General features: G+C 40.9%; 7 protein-coding genes across 9 annotated transcripts; 4 read left to right on the plus strand and 3 right to left on the minus strand.

Moving 5' to 3' along the window:
* Positions 1-913: 913 nt before the first annotated feature.
* On the minus strand, positions 914-2,327 carry BNAA03G09910D. 2 transcript variants are annotated; one of them, XM_013876492.3, is made up of 6 exons: positions 2,004-2,327; positions 1,877-1,930; positions 1,712-1,792; positions 1,562-1,631; positions 1,329-1,417; positions 914-1,240 (listed from the first exon to the last, which is right to left on the minus strand). In XM_013876492.3, exons 1-6 carry the CDS (start codon positions 2,163-2,165, stop codon positions 1,106-1,108), a joined length of 591 nt encoding a protein of 196 aa, XP_013731946.1. In that variant the 5' UTR covers positions 2,166-2,327; the 3' UTR covers positions 914-1,105. The 2 variants fall into 2 exon arrangements, with proteins under 2 accessions (XP_013731946.1, XP_048628558.1); XM_048772601.1 differs by having other exon boundaries at positions 1,712-1,930; positions 2,004-2,257.
* An 812-nt stretch (positions 2,328-3,139) lies between these two features.
* Positions 3,140-4,254, plus strand: LOC125598867 (temperature-induced lipocalin-1-like). Its single transcript, XM_048772609.1, has 2 exons — positions 3,140-3,864; positions 3,952-4,254. The coding sequence occupies exons 1-2, from the start codon at positions 3,487-3,489 to the stop codon at positions 4,135-4,137; spliced, it is 564 nt and encodes a 187-aa protein (XP_048628566.1). The 5' UTR covers positions 3,140-3,486; the 3' UTR covers positions 4,138-4,254.
* A 658-nt stretch (positions 4,255-4,912) lies between these two features.
* Positions 4,913-8,835, plus strand: LOC125598876 (glycerophosphodiester phosphodiesterase GDPDL7-like). The gene is made up of 9 exons (XM_048772617.1): positions 4,913-5,048; positions 5,145-5,288; positions 5,561-5,857; positions 5,937-6,046; positions 6,256-6,754; positions 7,016-7,336; positions 7,398-7,540; positions 7,690-8,173; positions 8,355-8,835. Exons 2-9 carry the CDS (start codon positions 5,177-5,179, stop codon positions 8,645-8,647), a joined length of 2,259 nt encoding a protein of 752 aa, XP_048628574.1. The 5' UTR covers positions 4,913-5,048; positions 5,145-5,176; the 3' UTR covers positions 8,648-8,835.
* A 72-nt stretch (positions 8,836-8,907) lies between these two features.
* LOC106435566 (FIP1[V]-like protein) lies at positions 8,908-13,740 on the minus strand. The gene is made up of 8 exons (XM_013876478.3): positions 13,033-13,740; positions 12,362-12,579; positions 12,103-12,229; positions 11,954-12,022; positions 11,731-11,859; positions 11,516-11,617; positions 10,084-11,415; positions 8,908-9,884 (listed from the first exon to the last, which is right to left on the minus strand). The coding sequence occupies exons 1-8, from the start codon at positions 13,636-13,638 to the stop codon at positions 9,339-9,341; spliced, it is 3,129 nt and encodes a 1,042-aa protein (XP_013731932.2). The 5' UTR covers positions 13,639-13,740; the 3' UTR covers positions 8,908-9,338.
* Positions 13,724-15,496, plus strand: LOC106443245 (trafficking protein particle complex subunit 5). Its single transcript, XM_048772623.1, has 8 exons — positions 13,724-13,962; positions 14,144-14,232; positions 14,343-14,406; positions 14,560-14,637; positions 14,740-14,816; positions 14,894-14,960; positions 15,046-15,153; positions 15,250-15,496. The coding sequence occupies exons 1-8, from the start codon at positions 13,891-13,893 to the stop codon at positions 15,280-15,282; spliced, it is 588 nt and encodes a 195-aa protein (XP_048628580.1). The 5' UTR covers positions 13,724-13,890; the 3' UTR covers positions 15,283-15,496.
* Positions 15,497-16,204: 708 nt separating this feature from the next.
* On the plus strand, positions 16,205-18,310 carry LOC125598956 (transcription factor LRL3-like). Its single transcript, XM_048772639.1, has 5 exons — positions 16,205-16,626; positions 16,727-16,879; positions 16,950-17,015; positions 17,091-17,225; positions 17,305-18,310. Exons 1-5 carry the CDS (start codon positions 16,387-16,389, stop codon positions 17,650-17,652), a joined length of 942 nt encoding a protein of 313 aa, XP_048628596.1. The 5' UTR covers positions 16,205-16,386; the 3' UTR covers positions 17,653-18,310.
* Positions 18,092-19,106, minus strand: LOC106443243 (cytochrome c oxidase assembly factor 6). 2 transcript variants are annotated; one of them, XM_048772665.1, is made up of 4 exons: positions 18,943-19,106; positions 18,719-18,856; positions 18,494-18,638; positions 18,092-18,303 (listed from the first exon to the last, which is right to left on the minus strand). In XM_048772665.1, exons 1-3 carry the CDS (start codon positions 19,024-19,026, stop codon positions 18,510-18,512), a joined length of 351 nt encoding a protein of 116 aa, XP_048628622.1. In that variant the 5' UTR covers positions 19,027-19,106; the 3' UTR covers positions 18,092-18,303; positions 18,494-18,509. The 2 variants fall into 2 exon arrangements, with proteins under 2 accessions (XP_048628622.1, XP_048628621.1); XM_048772664.1 differs by having other exon boundaries at positions 18,092-18,309.
* Positions 19,107-19,530: the final 424 nt, after the last annotated feature.

Here is a 19,530-nt window from a genome sequence, read left to right on the forward strand (position 1 = left end):
ACACTCTGTTTGCTCTAATACGTGCACTCATGTTCATCATTTCCTCTTCCTTGCATTTTTCTTCTAACATCACAAGTTTTACTACATCTATTTTTCATTACAGTAACTGTTTGATAAACAAGAAGTCCGACATAGCAGAAAGTGAAAAAAAGTTAGAACCCAGTAAGTAAACTCACGAGTGTTGTAGTAGCCCACGCGCCATCTGACTAGACGGAAAATGAACACGTTTAATAAAACGAAACTTCTCACCGAGATGCTTTCGGAGAGGACGAAACAAGGATTTGTCTTTCGTCAATTCATCGTCTTGTCTGTTTCAAAATAATGCTGAATTAATAAACGAGGACCCCCCAACAAGAAACTTCATCAGGATATTACTGGCCTCAGCTTTGCCCGCTTAAAGCCCCATTAAAGCCTTCAATAACGGGCTTTATTAATGAAGATGTACAAGTTAAGGGGGGAAAGAAACAAAGAAACTGAAGCACTTGTCTAAACGGCAGTGATTATAGCGTAATCTAGTTTCTTGCAACTTGCGTGGTGTTATCGAGGGAGATGGTGCGATTGACAATTTGAACATGGAAAAGGATGAGGATGTAGCAGAGGATTTGAATGCTGAAAAAGAAAGCTTAGTTTCAACGAAGAAAAGGCAGGGAAAGCACCGTTGGAAGCAGGAGGTTCTTCATGGCTCAGATGGTCAGCTACAAGAAAGCTTCATTCAGTATTACTCAACTCTTTCAAAGATTTGGAAAAGGCCAAGAAGGTATGAGTGAGCCCAAAAGAAATAGAAGAAGTGAAGATAAAGCTGGACTGTAATATAGATTAGAAGACTCTTCAAATTATATATTTCTCTGTTGTTTCTGTGCTTGATACTCTGTTTTGTTTAACTTATTGACATACACTATAGAAACCATTCCCATTAGGTAAAATACTAAAAGTTGATTGATTAAACTGAAATGACTATCAAAGGAGACGTGTTGGTAAACAGATGTAGCATGAATACAAAAGAAGAACTGCTAAGATGTAATACAATGTCTAGCCACGTTCTCGACATTAACTGAAAATGGCTGTTATGAAATGGAAAGAAGTAGCCAATGAGAACAACCAACCACTATCGATCTTTGAGATCCTGCTCGAACTGGCCGAGTTTCAGGCGTACAGGCTCCAAGAACTGCTTCAAATCCAGCCTAATCCGCTGCTTCAGTTGCTGGGAAAGCTCTTTGTCATCGCTAAGCTTCACATCCACCTGCTCATTACACAAAGTGCATACATGTATCACCATCCAATCATCCTTCCCTAATCATATCAAAGTCGCTACGCATAGATAGCCTTACCTCAAGATCATCAAGCTCGCCAAATGAGAACTCAGCAATGTCGAGACTCCCCTTAACCTTCTTCATATCCTCTTCAAATGACCACTCTCCTAAGTAAATCACCAATCATGTATGCAAACAAGATGTAGTTCACATGAGTAAAGACAAACTGTAGGAACTAGAAAACTCAAAATGCAGTACATCTTAATCGAAAGACTATCAACATACAATGGTGAATGAGTGGAGAGTGATACCTTGGACTTTGAGGGAAAGCTCGTAAGTATAGCCAACTCTTTTCTTGTTCCTAACTGTCACCAAGAAAGCCTAGCGAGGAAGAAGGGATCATCATCATCATCAGTTCCATAACAAACATAGAGAATAAATACAATGATGAGAAAACTCACATCTCCAACACATCTGTTAACATCAAAAATCTCAGCTTTTCCAGAAGAAAACTGCAAAGAACCCACTGATCCCAGCAGCTCCTGCGAGCAACGATTCGATTTCAAAGGACCAAAGATTAATTCTTTTGCCATAGAAAGAACAAAAGAACACTGAAAAAAAGAAACCTTTAATCGATCAGTGGCCCATTTAGTGAGATTTTTCTCCTCCCAAGTGCCAGCCTGTAGAAACAAGAAAGGAGATGTAAGAATGGCGAAGAAGAATGTTGAGAGATGAAAATAAATATAGCAAAACCTGATTCCAGAGGGAGCCGAGAGCAGGAGCATTGGGAGCGACGACGTCGTTGTTAGTGAGCTTCTGGGGAAGAGGAGGAGGAGCTGCGTCTGATGTGGCTTCTCTCACCCAATACCTATACGATCCCTCTTTCTTCTTCTCCTCCTCCCCCTCTCGCTCCATGGTTTCACTTTCACTCTCACTTCTCCTCTAGGCTCAGATCCAAGTCTTGTATTATTTTCATACTATTCTTTTGTTTATTTCGAGATTAGTTGAAGATAGTGCTTGCTGTTCTCGTCAGGCCCATTCGTGACCCAACACAAGAAGGTTGTTTCAATCTTATTATTATTAGTCAGTCTTGTTGTTATTATCGTCCATGTTATCTTTTCAACCTGAACATAGCAGCTTCCGGGAAGGTAACATTAATGAAGAAAGTCCCCATCCTTCAGATCCACTTGCGGATTGTTTGTAGGACTGAACACAGCGTGGGATATCCGATATTTTTTCACAACCGTTTAGATATTCGATGACTAGATTATTCAGATGTTTCCAAACAGATAAATTGATTAATAAATCAAAATGGAAACCCAAACGATTGGGCAGATAATTCAAAGGCAACGTCAAATTGCAAAGAGCACTTAAGACTTGCCCGTCCGAATGATGGGGATCAGTTAGCTCGCGTTGCTTCCACGCGAAGAGCTAAACTGAGCCACCTCGGACCATCCCTAGCCACATACGAATGAAGCCGATTATCCCTTGTTACAATAAGCGCAAGAGCCAACTTCTCCCATCAGCAAACTGCTTCCAACCAACGAATGTGACTACCTCTTTTCAGCACCAATAAAAACTAGATTGGTAAAAAAAGAAGCAGGCAATGTTACCGGTAGGAGGAATTGAATATGCTTATTAGTAGCAATAGTATTTCATTCTCAAGCTTACGTTACCTACCCTATCTCAAGAAAAAGGACAAAATATATTTTATAATCTTAGGTTTCGGGTATAATAGAGGCAGATATGCCTATAGAGTCTGTTACAATTGGTGAATGAAAAGTTTGAAGTTGAGTCTTAAAAAAAAAAAAAAAATCTTACGTTTCGGGTCAAATATGTCTTTATCCTTGTGACTTTAATTTATAAGATTACGTTTTGTTGCAGGAACGGAATGGTGTCAATGGCTCTGCTAGATTTGGGCTTTGATTCATTTCTGCCGCCTTAGTTCCATGGCCCTCTCTACCGGTTGCATCTATTTTCTTTAGCTGCATACTATTGTTGTAATTTTTCGCCCATTGTATTGTATCCTACCCCACAGAACAAAGAAAAGAAAAAGAGACATGTGTGTCCTATTTTCACATTGAAACTCATTGATTCTGCTAGAACCATCTCTGCCCTACACGCTTCCCACGTGTCAACCTCTCCTTTGTTAAATAGAACCCATCTTTCTTATCCCATTACCTCAGAGGAAATAAAATATCTTGAATCTTAGAGAAGAAGGAAAAGAGAAGAGAAGATGACGACCGAGAAGAAAGAGATGGAAGTGGTGAAAGGTCTAGACTTGGAGAGGTACATGGGCCGTTGGTACGAGATTGCTTCTTTCCCTTCCAGGTTCCAACCCAAGAACGGTGCAGACACTCGCGCCACCTACACCCTTAACCCCGACGGCACCGTCAAAGTCTTGAACGAGACGTGGGACGGAGGCAAGAGAGGTTTCATCCAAGGCTCAGCTTTCAAAACCGATCCTAAGAGCGATGAGGCCAAGTTCAAAGTCAGGTTCTACGTTCCTCCTTTCCTTCCAATCATTCCCGTTACTGGTGATTACTGGGTGTTGTACATCGATCCTGAGTACCAGCATGCTGTCATTGGCCAGCCTTCAAGGAGTTATCTCTGGGTAGATTTTCTTGCCTCTTTGTTTTATAATGAATAAAAAAAAAAAAACTAACAAGGATTGATATTTGACTATATGTGGGTTGTGTAGATCCTGAGCAGGACGGCGCACGTGGAGGAAGAGACATACAAGCAGCTGGTGGAGAAGGCGGTGGAGCAAGGGTATGATGTTAGCAAGCTTCACAAGACAGCTCAGAGTGACACACCACCCGAGTCCGACGCTGCTCCTGACGACACCAAGGGCATTTGGTGGCTCAAATCTATCTTCGGCAAATAGTTACCAGACACATTAAAAGACTTGTTTCACCTCCTTTTACTTGCTCTGTCTGTGTAATATACTACACTACCCCTTTTGTTTACTCCAGTAATGAACGTTCTACTTTTGTTTGTTTTAGGCATCTAAATCTATTTGCGTAACAGAGTAAAAAGTGAGGCAGAGAATGTGTAATAAACATTAATTACCACAAGAAAACTTCAACTAAAGCAATAATATAATATGACAAAGACGGATTGAAAATCAGTTTTCTCGTCACATATACATCCTCTATATATCTTCTTCTAAACCCAACAAGTGACATCTGAGCTCTTCTCCACTAGGCTGTCTAGCTTCTCACCACGGGCTAGAACGCTATCAATAGTTTTATGCTGTAACAAAGAACAGATATTCAGAGTTTTCGCATACGGTTTTGATATATATGTCGGACCAATTTGATCAAATTATTATCTGGATTCGAGAAGATTTTATCACACATTTTTAAAAAAGTTACTCGAATTCATTTTAGATTTGTTAATAACACTAAATTTGGTGAAGACCACAAACCAGGTCTGATACTGTCTTACAAAATCATTCAAGTAATTTTATACATATCAAATCAGAGATGAATTTAAAGTATTTGAGTTTTCTATTAAGGTCTAAGAAAGTTTAAATCTCGGATTTAGTTACAAATGTCAATGTCTAGATAAACAAGAAAACAGTTAAAAGCGAAAGGAGGGGGTAAAGTGATAAAAATAGAGAGTAGTAAATGGCTATAAATGAGATGATACGAGCAGGTTACTTTTTTTACCACATTAATTAAATTGTTTGACCATCTTTCTTTTTCTTCTTCGCTTCTTTTCCGTTTTGTCAAAACATAACGACGAGGAAAACAAGCGGAAGAAGAGATTGATGTTCTTCTTCTTTTCTTTGCTGTGAGATCTCTTTCACTTCTATTTGCTGAAACGTATATAGATTATGTATTGTGAATGTATCTGACTTTACTTTGGTACGTACGTACACACATGCAGGAGCAGGAGATCAATCAAATAAACAGACAAATATGCTGAGGTCTTTCATTATTTTCTCACTTTTCTTACACTCCTGTGTTGCGGCTCCCCAGACTCCAACTGCTGCTGCGGCTGTTCCTGCCAAGAAATGGCTCACTCTTAACGGTATGTATCCATTACCCTACACCACTAGACATAGTAGGCTAGTAATAAAACGCAAATGTTGGTGATGCTGTGCTCCTAATTCAAAATTCGGTGGGATGAATGTTATATGTCGTGTTATTGATTTTAACAAAAGATGGTTTCGGGTAATGAGGAAGATTATGGTCTAAGATCCAAACTCTTCATAGTTAACGAATATATATATATGAAACTGCCCATATCATGACTTGTTTTGTAAAAGCTCATGCCTGTTTTATCCTTGATCTTTGTTTTAGGACAAGAGCCTGGGGTTGTGGCTAGAGGTGGCTTTTCAGGTCTTTTCCCTGAGTCAAGCGCCTCCGCGAACGCCTTCGCTATTAGCACCAGCTCCCCTGGCCTCACTATGTTGTGCAACCTTCAGATGACAAAGGACGGTGTTGGTATCTGCTTGCCTGATATCAGGCTTGACAATTCAACCACCATCTCCACGCTCTTCCCTAAAGCTCAGAAGACATACAAGGTCAACGGTCAAGACCTCAAAGGCTGGTTTGCTCTTGACTACTCTGCCGACACTATTTTCTCCAATGTCTCTTGTATGTCTTCTTCTCTTTTCCTCCCTTCCAATGCTCCCCAACACCATCACAGCTTTTGATGCTTTGTGTTGTTGAACAGTGGTCCAGAACATCTTCTCTCGACCCAGCATTTTCAACGGTCAGATGCCAATATCTGCCGTGGAGGACGTCCTAGGAACCAAGCCTCCCAAGTTCTGGTTGAGCGTTCAGGTTTCTCTTCTTACTCTCTTTGAAAGTCATTGTTGATTCAACAAATAAATAAATATTAGCTCAGTAGGAAAAGATTCATGGCCATTGTGTGAGAGGTCCACAGTTCGAGTCTGAGACGAAACTAATATTACATGATGTGGTTTCGGGTCTAGAATGACTACGGCTGAACCTCTTAGAAAAAAGAAACAAACATTGATTTAAACGTGCAGTACGACTCCTTCTACGTGGAACACAAGCTGAGTGCAGCTGAGTACCTGAAAACCTTACGATTCCGTGGCATTACTTTCATCTCATCTCCAGAAATAGCTTTCTTGAAAAGCATAGGGATGGACGCAGGAATGTCCAAGACAAAGCTCATATTCGAGTTCAAAGACCCCGAGGCAATTGAGCCAACCACCAACAAGAAGTACAGCGAGTTTCTTCTGGACCTTGCAGCCATCAAGGCCTTTGCATCAGGCGTTCTTGTCCCCAAAGACTATATTTGGCCACTTGACTCTGCTAATTACCTTAAGCCCGCTTCCACCTTTGTAGCTGATGCACACAAGGCTGGTCTAGAGGTCTATGCTTCTGGTTTTGCCAATGATTTGCGCACAAGCTTCAACTACAGCTATGATCCCTCCGCTGAGTATCTTCAGTTTGTGGACAATGGACAGTTCTCTGTTGATGGTTTCATCACTGACTTCCCGCCAACAGCATCACAAGCCATCAGTAAGTTAAATTGCCATCCACCATCATCATATATAGACATGTCCGGTCCTTGGTAAAGCCAAATGAAACAGTTGTTTTTAGCTTCCAATTTTTTTGAAAAATTTACATAAATACAAAACCCTAAATTTGTAAGAAAAATTATTAAAATCTTTACTATATCACTTACAGCCTCCAAAACTTCAGGGCCGACCCTGTATATAGATACACATCATACACATATGCACATGTCTTCTCATGCCCCATGTGTTTGTATTCTTGCAGGTTGTTTGTCTCACCAACAGGGAAATCTCCCTAAAGCAAACCATGCATTGGTCATAACTCACAATGGAGCAAGTGGAGACTATCCAGGCTGCACTGATCTTGCTTATCAAAAGGCGGTCGACGATGGAGCAGATGTGATAGACTGTTCTGTCCAAATGTCCAAAGATGGAATTGCTTTCTGTCATGATTCTGCAGACTTAACAACAAGTACCACAGCCATGACCACGTTCATGTCACGTGCCACCAGCGTTCCTGAGATCCAGCCTACCAATGGCATTTTCTCTTTTGATCTCACTTGGGCTGAGATTCAGTCTCTAAAACGTAAGTAACTGATCTGTTCTCTAAAGTTTCATGAAACTAACTGGTATGTCTGTGTCTCCAGCTCAAATCCTGAGCCCCTTCTTAACCAAAGGGGGATTCCAGAGAAATCCAGCAAACAAGAATGCTGGGAAGTTCATTACTCTCGTTGACTTTCTTGAGTTCAGTAAAGAAAAGGCTGTCACTGGAGTTCTTATCAACATAGAGGCAAGTCTTTTCACTTTAAAGGCTTAAATGCTCTTTAACTTACTCAATGCAGTTTGAGAAATTGTTTGAAATACCATAAGTTAGATACTACTTTTCAAAAATACACTTTTCAAGACAACTTCACTGACGACGCTTTGTTTTGTTTACAGAATGCTGCTTATTTAGCCTCAAAGAAAGGACTAGGAATAGTAGATACAGTCCAGTCTGCAATCACCAAGTCCACACTCGACAAGCAACTAACCCAAAAAGTGTTGATTCAGTCAGACGACAGTTCTGTTCTGTCCAGTTTCGCAGCTGTTCCTCCCTACACAAGAGTCTTGACCATTGACAAGGAGATAGGAGATGCTCCCAAGCCATCCATTGACGAAATCAAGAAGCATGCAGAAGCTGTCAATCTCAAGAGAAGTTCTCTAGTCACCACCTCTAAAAACTTTGCCACAGGGAAGACTAACGTAGTGGAGGAAATGCACAAAGGGAATGTATCTGTTTACGTCTCGGTTCTAAGAAACGAGTATCTATCCATAGCGTTTGACTACTTCTCTGATCCCACGGTAGAGATTGCCACATTCATCGCAGGGAATAGCGTTGATGGAGTCGTCACAGAGTTCCCTGTCACAGCCACCAGATACTTGAGTAAGTTTTGAACCTCTAGACGATTTAGTAAAGATTTTAATAAAAAAAATTAATAAACTTATTTAAAAAAAATTGGACGCTACGTTAATGTTTGACTGTCCTATGCCCAGGACCGGGCCTGACAACAGTATACATATATAATCAAGATAAGGTTGATGATATTTATGTGATGTAAATGCAGGGAGTCCATGCTCAGATTTGAACAAAGAGCAGCCTTATGCTATCTTACCAGTAGAGGCTGGGGCTTTACTCTCCGTGGCGGCCAAGGAAGCACAGCCACCAGCTAGTGCTCCAAACCCACCTCTTGACGCCAGAGACGTGATTGATCCGCCTCTCCCTCCTATTGCAAACATTGTCTCCGCTAATGCAAGTGGAGAAGCTCCTGGTCATTCAGGCACCATTGCCACCACTGCTGATCTTGGCCTTTCCTTGGTTGCAATACTTGTCTTGGGACTCCTCTTTGCTGCTGAGTAAAGACTGATCACACGGTATAACTTCATAGGTTGAGTAGCATGTTCTTTCTTCCTCAGCATATTCTAGACTGACACACAGGCTATTTTATGTTTTCCTCGTGTTAAGCATAAAATGATTTGTTGTTTATAGATTAAAGCTCTAAAGAAACTTTGTTTGTTTGTGATATGAAGGTTTGATTTCAGTACAAATTTTGAATCTTGATAGTTTCTCATATTCCATTTACAAACCTTCGCTCTACTTTTATACTGTCTCAGACATAGTAAACAGCAAAAAGGCAAACACCAATGATCAAGTCTTTATAGGTAGTTTACAAGAACAGAGTAACAAAGTTAATACAGTATATATAACACAATGCCGTTAAGTATTTTTAAGATATTCCTGCTCTCTCGAGGCACTTAGTATGAGAACAAAACTAAAAGACCAATAATCTTTGAAAAATCAACTAGTACAAGAGTATTCTCTCAGAGTCACCCTTATGGCCTATTCTTACGCAACATAGCTCCTACCAACACATTCTTGCTAGTCTCCTAATCAAATCTTCATTGAACTTTGATCCTCCATCTGGATACCGTCACAACTGCTTCCGTGGAATGAGAGAATCTCATGACATACGTTTAAGCAGCTACATGGGGCATCAAACTAATAGAGCCAGTTCCTCAACTTTTTTTATTTCCACTCCATTTTATGACTTTCAGCTACTTGTCCACCTTCTTTTCCTTGATGGCCGCTCTGCTTTCACCTCTGAATCCGCAGGGCCTTCAATTTTTGCAGAGGGAAGCATCTCAGACTCCATTTTCTTTACTCCTGCTTTGTTGTCTTTCTCCGTGGGCATTGGAAGTTTGAACCGTTCACTGCGTTTCTTGAATTTCACAATCATGTCCAAGTGCCGGTCCCCTAATCCCTTCTCGCTTCCATCTTTGGTCTCCGCAAGGTCATGGCCACTTTTCTCTTCAGTTACATTCCGGTTCTTGCCAATAGAGCCAAGATTAGGTTCGCTAGCTCGGCCATTAGTGCCTTTTTCCTTCTCTTGAATTTTTGAGGTGGATGAATATCCCTTGGCAGTGATATCATCATCTCTCTCTTTGTGGCTTCCCCAACGCTCCAGTTTCGTACGTCCTCTCTTTGAATCTTGTAGCTCATCACCAGAGGAAGTATCTTCCTTGTGTCTTTTGGTGGCGTTGTGCTGCTGTGAGATCTCACTCCTGTAGTTTCTTGCTTCGTTGGTTCTCTTTAAGCCCTGAAAGGCATCCAAGAAACATCAACACTGACCATAAGGCATATTATAAGTGACAAAACCATGAGATATATTATAGGTAAGATTGGCAACGGAACAAAAAAGTTTGCAAGATAATATTTGCATTCACAATAACTAAGTTAAGTTTGCAAAACTTGGATGAGATATTAATAAATTTATTTCATAAGCTGATGAGGCATACAGTCACTTGGGAACTGCCATTTTGTTCTCCTTGCTTGATCCTCGATGAATCTGTGTCTTCTCTTTGTTCTTTAATCTTTCGTCTAGAATCTTTATGTTTTCTATCTTGCAATCGTTGGCCATCTAAAGAGTCCACAACCTTGTCAGTTTTAGCACTTGTCCTCTCCAGCCTTTGTTTTTTCTCATTGCTAACAATGTCGTCTTCGCGTCCTCTGTGATAGGAAGAACTTTCTTCACCAGGGTGTTCCTTTCTCTTCGTCTGTTTAGTCTGCCTTGTTGTATCCTTGGTGAGATGCTCTTTATACTCATCCTTCATCCTTGAAGATGATCGGTCTTCTGAACCTCTATGACCCCTTGCAGCCACCTGCCTCTCTCGTCCTCGTGCTGATAAACCATCCTCGTGAGTTAGTTTTAGTTTATCCAAATCCCCACGCTCTCTCAACCTCTCATTACCATCTCTCTGCATATAGATATCATCTCTGTGCCTTAGAGAAGCTTGGTCGTATATATCATCTCTGATTTTATGTTGGACGTCTCTCTTTTGATAGTCCAACCTATCACCACGTTCTCGTCTCAGGCGGCTGATTGATTCTTCTCTTTGACCAAATGAGATTTCATTCTTCTCAGAGCGAGTTCTTCTCACATATTCTTCAACCTTCCTCCTCTTGCTGATGTGATAATCCAGTTCATAATTATTTCTCAAACCACCATCATCCACATGATTTCTCGAAGGAACATGATCATCTCCACGGTCCCTTTTTCTAGACCCTTCATCCCCACCTCTTCTACTGAATGTGTCATCCTCTTTCCTGCGCCAGACTCCCCCATCAACATCTCGCTCTTTCCTTTTATCAAAATCCTTTCCACTTTCACCTTTGCTCCCCGCTCGAGTTCTTTCCATTTCTTTCCCTATGTCTTGATACTTTCTGCTCTGATGCTGTGCATTGTTAACGTGATGTTTCTTATTGCTAGCTGGTCGAGTACAATGGTTCCTATCTTGAATAACTTCCTCTTCCGCGCTATCCTTCAGTTGCTGATGATCTCTGTGACTTCCAGATCTTGCTTTGCTGCTTTCACTACTTCTCTCTGTCTTTGATTCCCCTCCATCATCTTTCTCAACCGCTGACCGAGGGACTGCAGAACTCATTTTCTGCTCCTCCTCTATCTCAGCATCTTTGCCAGCTTCACCTCCCACATCTTCACGATCAACAGTTGATGACCTTGTGCCTCTGTCTCCAACAGGAGATGATGAACGAAAAGTCTGGCCACTATCAGCTTGTTCTGCGCCTTTTTCACCCGAGGGCTCATCCTCATGCGAATCCTCACATACAATCTGGCAACAAAATCAATATCAGTTAGTAGCAGTCAGTATAGCATGCAAATATACCACACCAGTAAAACCAAAATTAAGAGAGATTTGAATCGTATTCAACCTCAATGATAGCTTCTAGGTCACGCATTCGAGGAGCACGTGTATCAATGGATGATGGACGCTCAACAGAACCAGTCTCCACAGGTATTGGTCTTCCGGGGGGCTGAGAGAAGAAAAAGATGCAACAAATATTCTCAAGCTTTAAATGAGACAATATAGTGAACCAGAAAATAGACAATGCTACTTTAAATGAGAGCAAAACAGGAGGAAAAATACCAGTGGAGGTCGAATATTAGCCGAGTCACCTTGAGCAGTGTCAAGCTTCACTAGATTTGAGGAATCAACAGGAACAACTTGCGCCCCCGTTGCTGCAGCTAACTCCGGGGGAAGATCTGGATCATAACTCTATCGTACAGGAGAATGATTAGGAATGCAATGTCACCGTTTTTGTTATTGACGAAATCTTGTGCCATAATATATAAGCCAAGATCCAGTTTACCTGATCTGTTCTGCCACTTTCATAAACACGTATTCTGCTTTTCATAGTAGTCTCTATACGGTGTTGATCCTGTAAGAATTAAAAGATGTTCCTCTTAGTACTTTTCATTTTGGCTGAAATAAGGATATGAAACACAGTTATTAAATTACCAGCTGTTTGCAATAGTCTTTCCAGCTCTCCTCATTCAGACCAAAGTTGAAGTAGTCTGTGATATCAACTCCTTGATATCTCCAGGGCTTTTCCTCAAAAGCGTCTACGTCGAACTCAAATATAGTCCTAGATATACGCAAAAGGTAGACATCAAATAAAGGAAACGCAGCTCTGTACCAATCAAAACTTGGTGCTTACAGTCAGATATCAGACAAAAAAATAAGATCTCTACATTTCAGAACAGATAAAAGAAATTACTTGTGAGAAGGAAGAGTAAAGTCCAGTCCCCGCCCAGCTGTATTACCACCCCAAGTCTGGTGATAGCCTTTCTGAGCAGCAGAAGCATTCCTCACTCCCATTGGACGCCAATCTCCTCTGCCACGACCGGCCATAGGACCAAGGTTGGCGGGTGGACGAACTTGACCTGCAGCAGATGCTACACTTCCAGAAACAGGGGCAGCCCCGGGTCTTATATACTGCAATAGAAATATAATTATGTACAAGTAGATCAATACCAAGCCTTGTTTTGTCTCAGCGTGAATACTCCTAACTTTTGGTATGACTAATCCAAAAATATGAAATCTTTGACGGTAAGTTGGTTTCATAAAGCAAGTTAGGGTCGGAAGAGATTGTTGTTCTTCATTAAAGTTAGATTGGTGGCTGCGTAGGCTTGCGATATACAAGGAGGAGTAATTATGTTCTTATCTTCCATTCACATTAACATACTCTGCATATGGTTATAAGAAAACAGAAGCAGAAGACTCCAATGTTATCTGATTAATATAATCTGCATTTGCATTCAGGACTATAATGTACAAGTACAATGGATATATGTATTTAAAATCAATGAAAACTAAAAAAGGGCCACGACAAGAACCTCGGCCAATAAGTAAAGTAACCAGTGACAACATTGTTGCATTGACTCTGACCTTAAACTGAGAATGAAACGGATGATGATACCCATGGCTGTTATACCCAGCTTTAGTCGGTCCAGCAGCACTACCCTTCACAGCTTCTCCTTCCACAGCTTCTTCTCCCCAGAGCTGCTGCTCCTCCATATGTTGATTCGGATCAGCGTCTGTCACTATAACAAGCGGCTCTTCATCATCGTCATCTTCGTCGTCTCCCATCCTTGCTCTTCTATCAGCTACGTTGTCGTTCAACACTATCTGCAGATCGTCTTCACTGTCGCTATCCCAATCATCTCCTTGTCCTCTGTAGCCTCCATCGCCAACCTGTGCCGTACCTTGATCTGTAGCCAAACCAGGAATCGCAGGTGTGGAATCGGCATCGGGTTCTTCGATGTCGAAGTTCATGTCCTTATCGTCGCCAATTGCGTCGTGAGAGGGAGTGGTGGATGGTTTGGAGGCGGTGGTGTCGGGAACCTTAGCGACGGAAGGTGAATTAGGCTCCGCCGCATCTTGTTCGTGTAATCGGAGGTTGAGGTCGATTGAACGGAGAGGAGGCGGAGGAGGAGGTTGGAAGGGCGGGAGAACGTCGGAATAGAGATCTCCGAACTCATCGTCTTCGTCCATTGGAGTAAGCGGAGAACGGCCGTGAGAGAGAATAAGAGAGACGGTGAAGATTAATTTATATTGACCAAACCAAATCAAACCATACTAAACCAAACCAAATCGATAAAATTAAAATTAATTAATAGTATTAAATTTGCTCATTTATCAAACCAAAGACAAAACCGGCTGTAATAAAACAGATTCTTTCGCCGGAGAAACGTAAATTTCCCCAGAAAGAATCTGTGTTTAGGGTTCTGAAAAGCGAAGAAGAAGATGATCGGAGTAGGGAAAATGAAGCAGTACTCTAATGTCCTTGACAAGCCACTCAGCAAAGGCAAACAAGAGGTATATCTCTCTCGCTCTCCCCCCCCCCCCCTAGATCCACTTTACTTCTTCAATCAAGATACTGGACCGAGAGTATTGGAAATGAGAACATTCATTCGATTCGGCGTACGATCTGATCTCTTTGTGGTGATCGTTTAATTCTGGAAAATTTAGTTGCTTTGAAACTCTACGTGCATTGCAGGTGAGCTTGAGCGCGTTTGCGTTCTTGTTCTCGGAGCTAGTTCAGTACAATCAAACCCAGGTTGACAACATTGCTGAACTTGAAAGAAGGTGAGCAAACAAGATATGATCTTTACTTTCTTTTTTTTATTACTCTGAATCATTCACATTCTAACAATGTGTTTTTGTTCTTGGTAATGATGGCTCTCTCTCTCTCTCAGACTAGAGGATGCTGGGTATGCAGTTGGATCTCGAGTTTTGGAGCTTCTTTGCAACCGAGAGAAGGTAAGTTTTGTTTTTAGCAACACATCTGAGACTTGTTGGCTGAAAGACTGAAAAGTCAGTCATCGTGTCCTTTCATATAAGTTTAGCAATGTAGAGTTCAGTGACGAGTCTGTTTCTCGTTGTTTTATGGATACGTTTATCTCATTGTATTAGGGTAACAGAAGAGAGACACGGTTACTTGGGATTTTGTCTTTTGTCCACAGCACCGTGTGGAAGGTGTTGTTTGGGAAGGTTAGTGAGTGGTGATTTTCAAATTGAATTAGTTGTTAAGAGTTTTTCTGTGAACGTGAGTGTTTCTGGATCCTGACTCGCGCTTAATGAACATGCCATTAGGTTGCTGATTCACTTGAAAAAGGAACAGAACATGAAGATGAGTACATGATCAGTGAAAAGGAGCTTCTCGTCAACAGGTTTAGATTTCTCCACCTCTTTCCATTAACACTTGAGATAAAGGCGAGAGAAGTGATAAAAAAATGTGGAAGTGTAGGTTCATTTCGATTCCAAAAGACATGGGAACATTCAACTGCGGGGCGTTTGTGGCGGGCATAGTTAAGGTGAGTGGTATCTTGGCATTTTCATGAAATATAAATGGTTTAAGAAGAGGACAATGAGGCAGCCACCCCCATCTTCTCTATGCAGGGAGTTTTGGATAACGCAGGGTTTCCTGCTGTGGTAACGGCTCATTTTGTACCCATTGAAGGACAACAACGCCCTCGGACTACCATTTTGATCAAGTTTGCTGATGAGGTTAGTATCCCTACATCTCTCTCTATATGACTTATCTTTACCTTGAGAAGCTCAATCTCTCACCTGTTGTACCTACTTTCCATCCATGCTGCACAGGTGCTTAAAAGAGAGGCACGGCTAAGCCAATGAGAGCACTTTTTGTACGAGTTGCCACATCATGTTCTTGGAGCTGTTGGCTTTATGTGAACTGCTTGTGTGCAAGTCTTGCCTGTATGTTTTGGTTTAACTTAATACTATAACATTTTAAATTGAGCTGCAAAGCCTTGTCCGTTGATTGATGTAAACTACATACGTACCCTCTTGTTACAATTCTAGCTGATTATACAACAGTTTACCAGTTTTAGAACAGTGTATGCAAACATGGTTATGCCAGTTGTGTAACAAGAGTGAAAACATGACATTATCCAGTGTAGAAGTTACAAAAGCAGATTGATATATCAATTTAATCAGTAATCAGTACAAATTACAAAGCAGGAAACAAACAAAACACGTGTCAAGAAATCAGTTCCTGCCGAGAGAGAGTGATCTGAAAGAATAAGTCTCTGAAATCAGACTTCTTCTTGGAGAAAGTAAAGAGAGAAGCATAGGCTTCCTTGGTAGCATTAACTGGAACTGGATCCCCCGCCATGAACTTCTACACGGTAACACCATTAAAATTCACATTCACATTCCCATCCCATCCCATCATCCATCTGTCTATTTGCCACCTTTACTACTGTATCAGCCACCACAGTTACAAAAAGAATTACAAACCCTTAAAATTAAAACTAAAAGCCTCTGTGTGTGTTTGGGCCTTTTGTTTTATATGTTGTTCTCTTAGGATTTGCATAAATATCACATTTTTAACAACTAACTGCTAAACTGGGAACATTTTATTCATTCAAAAGGGCAAAATATTTACCTGACATGAATATTAAAATGTGATGTGTTTATAAGTGTTTTAGAAAATATAAACAAAAATGATGTACAATTGATTTTATACAGATTCGAGTAAATCAAAATTTGGATTTTAGGACTATTACAACAAAAGCAAATTGTTCTAAAAAAAATTAAACAACAAAAGCAAATATTAAAAGAGGCCGGCTACGTACGACTTTTGTGAGATAATATATTTGAGAGATTCGAAACTCATATTATTAAACATCCCAAATATACCTAAGGGAGTAAATATTTAAAAAAGAAAACGAAACGGCCAGAAAATTGAAAAATTAAAATTTAAAACAATAATTGAAAATGAGGATAAAAATGCATGAGGAAGCAAAGGAAGAAGACAGAAGACGAGAAGAGATGGAAAATGGGAATGGAGAAGGAAAGCGAGAGTTCATAAACCAAAACAATAACGGTTTCTTTGACTCCATGTCAATGCTTTCCTCTCTTCCTCCTCCCTGGGGCTCATCTCTTCCCCCTTCTCCTCCTCCTCCGCATTCACTCCTCCACGCTCTCACCGTCCCCGACAAGTTCCATCAACCTCAGGCACCAAACTATCACACCTTTACATTACAAAACACCAAAATATAATAATGTTTATGATTCCTCAAATGACATCTTTTGTGTTATTGTTTGTCAATGTCAGGAGTCTGGTGGTCCAACAACGGGTAGCCAAGATGGGTTGCAGCATGCACAAGGGACAGTGTCGACCACCACGAGCCCACCTGTGGCCCGCCAAAAGCCAAGGGTGCGAGCCAGGAGAGGCCAAGCCACTGATCCTCACAGCATCGCTGAACGGGTAGCTTTATTATTCACTTTACCTCCATCTCCTCTCTGTTTGTGTTTCTGATTGTATTGTTTTGTGGCAGTTGAGAAGGGAACGCATTGCAGAGAGGATGAAGTCTCTCCAAGAACTGGTTCCCAACACCAACAAGGTACTCTATACTTTCATGATTTTACTATTTGTTTTGATCTTCATAATAACTAAATTGGTTGATGATGTAATGCAGACGGATAAGGCATCAATGCTGGACGAGATCATTGAGTATGTTAGATTCCTTCAGCTTCAAGTCAAAGTACTAAGCATGAGCAGACTGGGAGCTGCAAGAGCAAATGGTCCACGCCTCAATGGTCTCACCTCCGAGGTCAGTTTCTAAGTTCCTTAATGGCTTGTTAGGTAAAGTGACATAGCACCAAACATCATCATGGTTTTTGGTAATGTAGGTAGGAGGACGGCTCAACGCACTCTCAGTACCATCCAATGGCGTTGTAAATGGGAATGGAAACGCAACAGGATCATCCAATGAGAGCCTACGGTCAACGGAACAGAGGGTGGCGAAACTGATGGAAGAAGACATGGGATCAGCAATGCAGTATCTTCAAGGGAAGGGGCTTTGTCTAATGCCCATCGCTCTCGCAACTGCAATGTCATCTTCATCTGCTCACTCTCGTGGAGCTCTCTTCAACCCGACCTCAAATATCGTAGCAACAGAGGAGGCAAATGTAGTAGTAGCAGCTGCACCTGAAGCCTCCTCCCCTATGGATGATGTCTCTGCCTCTAACAAGGCCTAAACCATAGGATCTCTCATTGTTTCTTCATTTTTTTTCCATTTAAAGTCAAAACATTAATATCCATTATGTATCTGCTATTTTCACTGTTAAGGATTAAATAATAAAAAATACTTACAACATGTACAACAACGAACATAACCGACAAGGAAGAAACCATACAGAACAGAGGTTGGTGGGACCGAAAACTAAGAGACATGCGTCCCACTACTTTTTGTCAACGTTGCTAGCATTTGGGCAATCGAATGTAACCTGAAACAGTATAATATTCCATTCAAGTTGAAGCACCCCACTTTCTACAAGTTATTATATTCAGGCTCAAGTTCATTAACCTACGCGGCCATTTGAATACCATTAGTGAAAATAGGGCTTATACATTAGAGGCAGAGGAAGATACATAAGTAAACCAAGTCAATGACTCACTCACTGATTCAGCAGACTCTTTAAACAAAATAATCATTTATATATCAGGCAAAGAAGAATCAGGTTCCTTCAAAAGCACACATTTATTATTCCCATGTTGTAGGCTTACACAACTCAAATAAAGACGAGAGACTTTAAGGGATAATAAAAAAAAAGTCGGCAAAGAAAACGAGTCATATGCTTCAGGAACAGTAAGTGCTACCAAGAGATTACTCAGTGATCTTCCTCTTCCTCTTCCTACACAACAAAGACAAAACAAAAACTTCCCGGAATGAGCGAAAATGCGATGTACTCAAAGACAAGGTTAAATCTTGATCAGCTAAACAATGGTGAGAAGACAGAACACTAAAGAAGTCAAAGAATCAAGACAGAAGTCATATAAGGACAGATAGAGAAACAAAGTAAAAAGATTGCGTTGTACCAGAAAAGGAAGGGATCTACGTAGAAGGAGAAGGCTTGAAAGTGTAAGGCTGAGGGAGTGACATTGGGCCTTTCCTCTCATCTCCATCATCTAGCAGCCTTTGCACTCTCTTGTTCCGACAGTACTCCCTATCGAAATGCTTCACCTTCATTTTTTTATTACATTCATAATTCATTAGATCAAACCCAAAAAAGGAACTGAGAATGAGAGAGAAACAGAGGATACCCAGGAAGAGCGGCAGCTCTTAACGAACTCGGTTCTGGAAAGGCTGCACTCTTTAGGGTAGAGAAGACCTACGGAGGCAATCTCAGTGGGTTTCTTACCAGATTCCTTCTCCAGACAAGTGTAAAAAGCATCTCTTGCCTGCAAAAATTAGTGATCACGATTTCCCTAATCACCCATCTCGCAATCGATCCCGAAAAAGACAAGGAAGTAGGAAGATAACTGACCTTGTAGCAAGCATCTCTAGATTTCTGAAGAACGTCCTCGTGTACCTGATTAGGGTTTGACGAAGCATAAGCATCGAGCACCATGTTTTAGCAAGCGACGGTGAGAAGAAACGAGAGCCGGTCGACGTGAGCAAACCAGCAAAAGAGAAACCAATAAATTAGATTATAGATGTGGGCCACTATTCATTAATAAACGGGCTGTTTCGGCCCAACAATTTAGTCGGTAGACGTGGGCATTCGTTTTTTTTTTGTCGGTTTTACTCGATCGGGTTTTGATTTTTTCAGTTTTGAAAAAATGCCTCTGAATTAAACCGTACTATATTTTGGTTCAGTTCGGTTTGAAACTCAGTTTATAAAGTTCGGTTTTGGATTTTATATTGTTTCTGAACTGAACCGAAATCGTTATATTCCTCGGTTTATCTGGCTGATAACTTATTGGTGAAATTTTGTACAATTCGGTTAATTTCAGTTTATTTAGTTGATGTTTATCGAACCATTTGGTTTACAAGTAGCATATTGAATCTGAACAGTTCTTAGCAAAACCGGATGTCAAACCAAAAACAAAAATTCTCAGTTTGATCAGTTCGG

The sequence above is a fragment of the Brassica napus genome, chromosome A3 (genome assembly GCF_020379485.1).
Source record: "Brassica napus cultivar Da-Ae chromosome A3, Da-Ae, whole genome shotgun sequence".
NCBI lineage: Eukaryota > Viridiplantae > Streptophyta > Magnoliopsida > Brassicales > Brassicaceae > Brassica > Brassica napus.

Coding starts and splice junctions, on each gene's coding strand:
- BNAA03G09910D (XM_048772601.1), bottom strand. CDS start 2,165: ATGGAGCGAGAGGGGGAGGAGGAGAAGAAGAAAGAGGGATCGTATAGG. Junction 1,632..1,711: donor TTAACAGATGTGTTGGAGAT/GTGAGTTTTCTC, acceptor CTTCCTCGCTAG/GCTTTCTTGGTGACAGTTAG. Junction 1,241..1,328: donor GCGAGCTTGATGATCTTGAG/GTAAGGCTATCT, acceptor TGTAATGAGCAG/GTGGATGTGAAGCTTAGCGA.
- LOC125598867 (XM_048772609.1), top strand. CDS start 3,487: ATGACGACCGAGAAGAAAGAGATGGAAGTGGTGAAAGGTCTAGACTTG. Junction 3,865..3,951: donor CTTCAAGGAGTTATCTCTGG/GTAGATTTTCTT, acceptor TGGGTTGTGTAG/ATCCTGAGCAGGACGGCGCA.
- LOC125598876 (XM_048772617.1), top strand. CDS start 5,177: ATGCTGAGGTCTTTCATTATTTTCTCACTTTTCTTACACTCCTGTGTT. Junction 5,289..5,560: donor GAAATGGCTCACTCTTAACG/GTATGTATCCAT, acceptor TCTTTGTTTTAG/GACAAGAGCCTGGGGTTGTG. Junction 6,755..7,015: donor AACAGCATCACAAGCCATCA/GTAAGTTAAATT, acceptor GTATTCTTGCAG/GTTGTTTGTCTCACCAACAG.
- LOC106435566 (XM_013876478.3), bottom strand. CDS start 13,638: ATGGACGAAGACGATGAGTTCGGAGATCTCTATTCCGACGTTCTCCCG. Junction 11,618..11,730: donor CTAATATTCGACCTCCACTG/GTATTTTTCCTC, acceptor TTCTTCTCTCAG/CCCCCCGGAAGACCAATACC. Junction 9,885..10,083: donor ATGGCAGTTCCCAAGTGACT/GTATGCCTCATC, acceptor GATGCCTTTCAG/GGCTTAAAGAGAACCAACGA.
- LOC106443245 (XM_048772623.1), top strand. CDS start 13,891: ATGATCGGAGTAGGGAAAATGAAGCAGTACTCTAATGTCCTTGACAAG. Junction 13,963..14,143: donor TCAGCAAAGGCAAACAAGAG/GTATATCTCTCT, acceptor CGTGCATTGCAG/GTGAGCTTGAGCGCGTTTGC. Junction 14,407..14,559: donor TTCTTTGCAACCGAGAGAAG/GTAAGTTTTGTT, acceptor TCATTGTATTAG/GGTAACAGAAGAGAGACACG.
- LOC125598956 (XM_048772639.1), top strand. CDS start 16,387: ATGAGGATAAAAATGCATGAGGAAGCAAAGGAAGAAGACAGAAGACGA. Junction 16,627..16,726: donor ACAAGTTCCATCAACCTCAG/GCACCAAACTAT, acceptor TGTCAATGTCAG/GAGTCTGGTGGTCCAACAAC. Junction 16,880..16,949: donor CTCACAGCATCGCTGAACGG/GTAGCTTTATTA, acceptor GTTTTGTGGCAG/TTGAGAAGGGAACGCATTGC.
- LOC106443243 (XM_048772665.1), bottom strand. CDS start 19,026: ATGGTGCTCGATGCTTATGCTTCGTCAAACCCTAATCAGGTACACGAG. Junction 18,857..18,942: donor CTAGAGATGCTTGCTACAAG/GTCAGTTATCTT, acceptor TAATTTTTGCAG/GCAAGAGATGCTTTTTACAC. Junction 18,639..18,718: donor AGAGCTGCCGCTCTTCCTGG/GTATCCTCTGTT, acceptor AAAAAAATGAAG/GTGAAGCATTTCGATAGGGA.